We start from the raw sequence: 9,316 nt of genomic DNA, 5'->3' as shown, positions 1-9,316 counted from the left end.
CTTCTTGAGTAACAGTAACATTACAATTAATGTGAGTTCTATTTTAGCCATTTCACCAAAAAAAAAAAAAAAAAAAACAGTGGCTACAACGTTAAGCAATTTATGAATAAGTCTGGGTAATTACCACTCCACATGGTCATTGACAATTAAATTTAATGCTAATGTGAAAATTAATACCCACAGCTCCTGATGGCACTAGGGATGTTCATCAAGTCCACTTCTCGGGTATTTTAAACTTCTTTTAACCCATAAACAAGGAACGAAACATCCATCCAGATGCTTATGTGTACCTCAATATTTGCTTTATTTCTGGTGTGAGTTATTACATGATTCCTGTCCATGAAGCTCATTCCACACTGATGACTTGAGTTCATTCATACATGAAACCTCATGTGGTACTCAAGGGTTGCATTATATCTGAAAGTCTTTTCGCAGTGACCACATTTAAACGGCCTCTCTCCAGTGTGAATTCTCATGTGCCTGTCAAGGTTTCCTTTAAGGTTGAAACTTTTTCCACATTGTTTGCAGCTGTAAGACTTCTCTCCAGTGTGAATTTTCACATGACTGTTAAAGCTTCCTTTAAGAGTGAAACTTATTCCACATCGAGGGCAGATGTACGGCTTCTCGTCACTGTGAGTTCTCATGTGGTTATTAAAGTTTCCTTTTTGGTTAAAACTTTTCCCACATTGTTTGCAAGTGAAAGGCTTCTCTCCAGTGTGAATCCTAATGTGGTCTTTAAAGTATCTTTTTTGATTGAAACTCTTTCCACACTTAGCACATCTGTAGGGCCTCTCTCCAGTGTGAACTCTCATGTGCCTGTTAAGGTTTCCTTTTTTATTGAAACTCGTTCCACACTGTTGGCAGGTGAAGCGACTCCTAGACCCTTTCTTTTTAGCTCTTTTTCGCAAGGAAATCTTTTCAGTCTGTTTTTCTCCTGTTACGAACTCATGATGATTATTATATTGATCTTTCTCTTCCATTTTATTCAGTACTTCAGTCTCCTCTTTCAGTGCCATCAGGTCTAAAAAAGAGAAAAGTTAAGCCCACTTTAATGGCACAAAGCAACAGTTAACAATTAAGTTATAATTAAGCGATTAATTAAATGATGATTAGCAAATGAGCATTAGTGATGGACACCTGCTGTTAACAAGCAGAATCACTGAAGAAAAAAAGAGAAATAAGAACTACAACTGACTTTAAATCTGATTCAGTGTTACTTTAATACTATTTAGAGGGATCATATGTACTCTAAGCAGAGTTGATTTAACTCTGGGGTTTTTGCTGTGTATTAAGATGCGTTTTGGTTGATCGGATCACAAGCGGATGATGCTAAATACAGGTGTAAATCGAGTCTAAACCGTTTTGAGCTTGTCCACTTTTGACCACTTCCAGTGGTAGTCAAAAACACATTCAATCAGATTGCTTTCATAAGCCCTATTCGGACGGGATTAGTTTTACGTGGGGAGGTGGAGTAAAGTAATTTTACCTCAGGATGTCTGTAATATTAATTGGCCAATTCGCACGGGACAAGACATCTCAGTAAAACTAGCAGAAGTGGGAGGGGTAACTTGATTTACGAACTGCCATCACCTCCCTGTCGTCATGTGGGTATACGTTACTTCCTGATACAATGTGCGAAAACACATATAATCTAAATATATAAACTATATATAACAGTTAGGTCCGATTTATTAATTAAATTCTGATTGGATTATGATGGTAATAGGCACTTAGCTAAAGATGAAATTAGTTTTGTGCCTCTGACAATTGCTTCGATCTTCTTTTTGCTCTGAATGGTATGTAGAAAATACTTGAGGTTTGCTACAGACTTGTCCCACCACCTACAACACAAACAAATGTTTCTTCAAGTGCTTCCATGCTTGAAAAATGCGCAGAAAACTACTTTTAAACAGGAAATGACAGAATTTTACCGTACATATTTAGAGCGGGTCTATTCGAACTGGATTAATGTTACCTGAGGTAATTTTTCCAGACCTTTTTACAGAAGGTAAAAGTCACCGTAATCTTTACTGACATTGTCCGTAATGATTACTGAGATGGCACATTCGGAAGGGACTAAAATCACTGAGAAGCTCTGGTAATAATTACTTTACCCCCACCTCCCCATGTAAAACTAATCCCGTCCGAATAGGGCTATAGTGTAGACACTCATGTTGTGGAAAGTGTTCAAACAGCCTCTAAAGTCCGCCTTCTCTTCAACTACTGACACTATGACTGAATCCAAAATGGCACACTTCTATGCATTTTTGGTCTTGTGGACTTACAATGGCCACCACATACGCTTGTCCGTTCAGTCCACGAGACAGTAGAGTGTCCCATTCATCATTTTAGTTTTCAGAAGGGTGCTTGGGAGCACCCCCTTTGCGGCCGTTGATGCACACTTCAGCTGAGCCTGCAAGTTTGCGAGCTACACAGAGGACTTTACCCGGCAGTCAAAATGGCATTAAGTTACAAAAGTGCGCAGAGGAAGATCGTGAGGGTTTAGGGTGCCATTTGGGATTAGCCAATAAACATTATGTGAAGCACACTAGCCAGATGGGATTTAAACTTGCTGGCTGAAGCCACAAGCTTGTTTGAAGACGAAACATAACACAATGTTCTCTAAACACACAATTACCATGTTCAGCGCGGCCTTGCGGCTGTCAGAGTAGAAACAAGCTGCTCTCTGCATGTTTTCCTGTTGTTGCCGATCACGTTCATATGCAAATTGCATGCGGTTATTTCGCCTATTAAATCAAAACTTCTAAAGAAGCCCATACATTTACCCACCCATAGACCCTCCTCTTGAAGAAATCAGGACAAGTGGTTGAAAGTGGACAAAAGAGATGGATTAAAATACTAAGTGTAAACGGGTCCTCATCCACCTGTGATCCGATCGACCAATACGCATCTTAATACCAGGTGTAAACGGGGCCAAAGAGCTCCATCTGGATGATGAGAGTTTCACTGCCTAATTAGCAACAGCTAATTCACTAGCGGCATTAACTAGCACAACCGGCACAACAGTTAACAACATACAATTGTGCTCAAAAATGTACATACCCCTTGCAGAATCTGCAAATTGTTAATTATTTTAACAAAATAAGAGGGATCATGCAAAATGTGAAACATGTGAGTATCTTCTGTAGCTTCCGATGGGTAGTACTAAATTAAAAAATTAGATATTTAAACAAAATAAGACAAATTTGGACATCTTCATCTTGTTCAAATGTTTTCACCCCCTGGTTCTTAATGCATCATGTTCTGGAGCATCAGTGAATGTTTGAACCTTTTTTTAATAGTTGTGTTTGAGTCCCTCAGTTGTCCTCATTGTGAAAAGATGGATCTGAAAATCATACAGTCACTGATGGAAAGCGTTCAAATATGCAGAAGATGCTGGAAAACTGAAGAATTTGCAGGACCTGAAGGATTTTTCTGAAGAATGTTGGGCAGTTTAACTGCTCATTTTTATAAATTCAGCTATTTTTTGACTATATGTAAACATCTTTTATGCAAAATATCTAATTCAGGACAGTACTAAATAAAATAGAACACACATTTTGCATGATCCCTCTTATTTTGTTAAAATAATTAACAATTTGCAGATTCTGCAAGGGGTATGCAAACTTTTTAGCACAACTGTATATAGACATAAAATAAAAGTCATAAAGCTCTGGCTATCCCTGTTCAGCTATGATCAGCTGTTTCTACATCTTGGCTGAGCTTTCAAACAATTATGACCTAATTTGGCATCAAACAACGATTTATTATTATACATTATAAAATGACTAATAAATGGGTGCTATCACACGAGCAGGTAATCACAGCAGTGCTGATATAGAGTCATATCACATGACTGCATGAGTGATATTGCTTATCTACAACAGTTCGACGGCAAAAGTATGTAAATAAATACAAAAAAATCCTTGCATACGTCACTACAAATGAAGTGTCAGCTTCAGCATTACCCAGCTCATTAGAAGGTGTGTAATGGACTATATGCACGGGTTACTTCCTGGTTGTCGTTAAGCCAGCTCCGGTGAACTGTTAGCAGTTCATTCTGTAGTCGCTGTACATCGACACAAAACCATCAATGGTTGACTTTTTAATGTTGTATTTATATTTTAATGCAGTTATCACATTTACCTAATTTGCCAATAAACCAGTTTTATTGATTGCAAAAAAGACGAAGCTATTGGGACTGTTTAAAAACGCCCTGTCTGTAATTAGACACGCACACACACACATTTTTTCCCAGCACTTCAAATGTTATTTTTAATGCGATGACCACAAACATAATTTGTTCATCCTTCTGAGATTGTCCCCATTGTAAAACCGAACGTTTAAAAATGTAGAAAATGTAACACCGAAAGCGAGCACCGTGCTCTCTCTTTGTAATCACAGCAGATGTCAGTCAGAGCAGCGCAAGATCAATGATTTCAGCACACTTGTGAAAACACACATTTTATTCAATTAATCTAACTAAAGTGCACAATAAATATTTAATTTTTGAAGCTTTTTTTTTCACATAAAAGTGTGAAAACTAATGGTCGAATTGAATTTAGCCGAGGAGGAACATTGAGGTACGTCTTTATTTTTTATTTTCTAAGCTGCCTTACGTTTGAATAACTAAATTAATGCTATGCCTGACTATTTAAGTGATTATATTCTGATTATAAACTAAGTATTACACTACTGATGTTCAACACACCAGCAAATGACATCTCACCGGAAGTTATCGAGCTGGCTTATATTAATGCGGAAGTTCTAAAGAACGCTCCGTGCATATAGTCCATTTACAACAGTATTACACAAAACCAGCCCTTGAGCCCCTGATAGTGCACCAGTCCCATTCAACAAAGAAATGTGTATCAGTGTATTGGATCCATGCATTACTGAAGGTCCTGAAGTGACAGCAGCCTAAAATCTGTCATTAACGTTAAATGAAATTAAATGAAACAGAGAAAAAATCTCTCACTGCTCTTGAATGGATAATTTTATAGCTTTAATAAGAATCTGTAAATAATTTGTTCATTCAGCAAAGACTATGCAGTTTTATTTTTATATTTGATTATTCAGTTTTTACTTGAACACGGCTGTTAAATACAACTACTTTACCTGAAAATTTTAACGCAGATTATTTAATTTGCATCTTTCTTACATTGCATTTGTCCTGTTTTTTATACTGAGGTCTTCGTTACCTTGTACACTAAATAAACATGATTCGAGGAAAACAATTCAAAATAAACGTAATTTCTTGATTAACTACTTTCAGAAATATAACCCATTCCAAGTTAAGCTCAGTCAACATTGCCTGACATTGTTATCAAGATTGGATTAGAAAACAGTTCTAACTCTTTCACCAACAGGTTTTTATTTTTATTTTTAAAGCAGCAACATTTTTGATCATTTTCAGGAGTTCAAAGTTCAGCTGTGAGAATGAAACCAACCTGTTTGTTCCTCAGTATCTTCAGGTTTCACTCTGAATGTTTCTTCAGTCTTTACATCTTCACTCTCCTCTTTAATAAACGTCATCTTTGTTTGTTCCTCAGTATTTTTTTGCTTCATTCTAAATGTTTCTTCAATCTTCATGTCTTCAATCTCTTCTTTAATAAACTCCATCTTTGTTTGTTCCTCAGTTTCTTCTTGTTTAATTCTGAATGTTTCTTCAATCTCCTCTTTAATAAACGCCATAGTGTGTCATGTGTATCTCAGTCGCTTCACAGTTTTTCTGTGTGTTTGTCCTGTTTAAGATGAGAATAAAACAGAAAAAAATAAATCCAAACTAAATATCTGTGTGTGTCTCAATCAGATCTAGTTCAGTAGTTCAGAGTGAGAATTAATGGACTTAAATCACCTGATTAGACAAAAAACACTCAAAATAAACGTTGACACTTCATATTTAGGCATTTATGATCTACATTTGGTATTTAATATCTACATTTGGTATTTAATTAATTAGATTATTACACTTTAATAAAAATATTTGCAGTTGGTTAGTAAAAGTTGTCGTTACTCATGTTAGTGTTTGTTGTTCGAACAAGCTTCGAATCACTGAATCATTTCGCCAGTAGGCTATTTGATTCAATTGACTCGGAGTGTCTAAAATCTCGGTTTCTCCATCACAACTCGCCAGGGACCGAATCAGTGTTTATGATAAACTGATTCACGATATAAGGAGCGAAATGAGATGCAAGATTAGATTACTTTCCTAAAGTATACTTTACAATGTTAATTCAATAATAAACAACTAATTTGCAAGTGACACTTAAGATATTTCTATTGATTTGACAGATTAAATAGTTAAAAACAAACCTTTCTTTAGACTATATTCACAACACGAGCAGGAGCTCGGCGCAGCCTTATGACGTCATATCGCGACACCAAAATAAAAGTCCTGTTCACACTCTGTTGTGTACAATCACTGAAGTGCATAGATAATTATTTCTTTACCAGATCATCCCTGTATTAAAAAATTAAAATAGTGACAAATGTGATAAAAAACAATGAGTGAATGAGTTCATAAAACAGAGTTCATACATGTGTCTGACCTGAAATAACATATAAGAGTCCATGTGTTTTTACCAATATTAAAAATGTGGACATATTAAGTTAATTTGAGCTAATGTGGATTCTCTTAAAAGACACTTTTGGTTTGGTCATGGCTTTATTTGGTTGTCAGGTTTGTTGTTGGCTCCTGTTTAGAGAAAATCAAAAAGGGAGAAAAAGAAATAATCACCAAATATCTATATTTCATTTTAAGTGCCAAATTACTTTCCAAACACACTTATGGGTGTTTGAATTGAGATCGTGTTCATTTAACAATTAATCGAACACCAAACTTCTTCAGGCCAAGAATCATTAGGGGAAATACAGTGCCACAAAACAACATCCCTTACCTTGTAATTATTGCTTCAATAGCATCCTGATCATCTGTTTGAGCCAACTGGAGGCACTCATACCCATTTACAATCTGAAAGAAACTGTCCCAGCGCCATAAACGTTCTGCTCCTGCATAACGGTTACTTCTTATACTCTCTTCCTCACCGCCAAATGTTTTGGGTTAAAATGAAGTTGCTCCAGATGACGTAGGCTAATGGTAATCATTAGTTGAGAGCTTGCTCTCAATCTGTCTTGATTTATGAGCATGAAAGATGACCAAATAATGAACAGTGACCGAGTGTGCACACTGAGGGAATGCACACTTAAATAAAGGAGTTGTTTGGCAAAATATACTTAGGACCATCCAATCCTGAAGGGGCTGCATGCAGAGACATGAACTCCACAAGTGCACATATAGGTGTTTATTTAATAGCTTTTTCTTTTTCTTTTTTCATACATGTGTGATGGGTACCAGGTCCAACACTTAAGTAGCTTTTATAAACATGCCTTAGATAAAAACATTACTGGTGTACTTGAGACAAAACAATGGCACTGACTTATTTTAAGATCTGCCAAGATTCAGCTCAAACATGCATTTTAGTCTGAGATTCATTACATTTCTGACATATTTCTGTTCTAGTTCAGATACAGATAAAGTAGCACAGTAAAGATTACATTAATATGAATGCATTAGTGTGAGAGCGATTGCAATAAATTTAATTAAAGGTTATCCAAAGATCATGTAAGGAAATCTATGTAAGATTAACAAAATTGATCATGTATTGAACACACATAAGAAAACACTGTTATTCTCCCTTTCTCCATCTCCCTTTGCTTTTTCTCAACTTTCTCCATCTCACTCGCCCGTTTCTCTTTTGCCACTACCTTAAAGACTACAAAAGCTGCGCTGGTAAAATAGAAGTGCCCCGTCAGGTTTAAATCATCATCACCTTCTGTTTTGGCTGTAGGTCAGGGTCCGGGGGCTTCTGGGATGGCTTCTGGGTCCGGACCCGGACCGCAGTCTGCCTGTTAGTGACCTATGTCATACATGCTTTCTCTACAATATTGAACTGCAAGTTCATATGGAGCGTCTTAATCCTGTCCCAGATCTGGTACTGCTGTATCTCTTTATCTTCTGTGATCTGGTACTTTAACAAAAGTTCTGTGAATTTTTCTTCAACATCAGTAACCTACGTGAATAAATGTGCAAAACAAAAATTGGTCATCTTCTATTTGCTGATGGAGAACTTGCATGTGTTTATATTGTTGCTGGTGACCTCTGAAGCTGTTTTTCATGAAGTCGCTTGAGAAAGCTTTAGTGTGAAGAATTCTCTCTGTCCAGCTCCTGTTGAATCCTTTGCTCACGTTACAAACTTTACAGAAGTCTTCTCCCCTCCTCTTCCTGTCTCTGATATTCATCCTCAGTAATTTCTGTTCAAAGACATTATCAGACACCACAGGATTAGAAATAATTTACAGATTACATGTAATATACACTGTATAAACTGTGGAATAGAAAATTAAATAGAGTAAAAAAGGTGTGCATCTTCTCATGTGTGAATATGTATGTAATTGGGATGTAACGGTACACAAAATGTATGTTTTGGTATGTACCTCAGTTTTAAGTCACAGTTCGGTTAAATTTTGGTACAGTACGGGGGAAAAAGTGAACAGAGCAACACAGTGGTGTTTCATTACTGAATGAATCCATGTTTTAATGTTTTAAATCGAGAGCAGCCAATGATTCAGTGACCCATTCATAAAGAAAGATCAGTTGAATGAATGTCTGAATGATTGAATTAATTAATCTGCACAACGTGTAAAACAATAATTTAATTTTAATTAATTAATTAAAAAATACGAATGCAAAATTATTGGAGTACAATGTAGTCTTTAACTGGTACATTTGCATTGGCCTGGCTAGATTTGACAACAGATTAATGAAAATTAAAGAGTTACAGAGGAGATTTTACAAAGCTATATAATTTAATATTACTATAAGAATATTTTAAATATAACATTTTGAATATAGCAACATGAAAATAAAAACAAAATTATAAATTAAATATGAACGTAAAAGCCATTGTGGTATGCTAATTTTTTTCTTTTTTTTTTTTTTTTTAAATTGTTGTATGAATGCATGCTGTGCCATCATGGTGATTTAAGCAGTCCATGATGTGCCATACAACATGCTAACATATGACAACCTTGAACTCAGTTAAATACTTAATTTAATACTTGTTTAAAAATAACAGCTGTTTTCAAAGTAAAAATCATACTAGAAAAGAAAGGTTTCTACATTGTGTGTGTTTGATAAGATTATGCTAATTTTAGACATTTATTTTAAATCATTTTAAATAATTATGCTATTTCTGAAAGGACTTCAGTTAATGTTGTTAGCCCAACTACGTTTTTGCATGCTAACTAACATCAT

The 9,316-nt window shown here is 35.7% G+C and overlaps 1 protein-coding gene across 1 annotated transcript; it reads right to left on the bottom strand.

The window, feature by feature from the left end:
• Positions 1-374: 374 nt before the first annotated feature.
• LOC137025182 (gastrula zinc finger protein XlCGF7.1-like) lies at positions 375-6,369 on the bottom strand. The gene is made up of 3 exons (XM_067393212.1): positions 6,316-6,369; positions 5,451-5,744; positions 375-1,021 (listed from the first exon to the last, which is right to left on the bottom strand). The coding sequence occupies exons 2-3, from the start codon at positions 5,692-5,694 to the stop codon at positions 375-377; spliced, it is 891 nt and encodes a 296-aa protein (XP_067249313.1). The 5' UTR covers positions 5,695-5,744; positions 6,316-6,369.
• Between the last annotated feature and the right edge of the window lie 2,947 nt (positions 6,370-9,316).

The sequence above is a fragment of the Chanodichthys erythropterus genome, chromosome 8 (assembly GCF_024489055.1).
Source record: "Chanodichthys erythropterus isolate Z2021 chromosome 8, ASM2448905v1, whole genome shotgun sequence".
Lineage (NCBI taxonomy): Eukaryota > Metazoa > Chordata > Actinopteri > Cypriniformes > Xenocyprididae > Chanodichthys > Chanodichthys erythropterus.
Note: the sequence above shows the minus strand (reverse complement) of the source record. Positions and strands in the feature narration are given on the sequence as shown.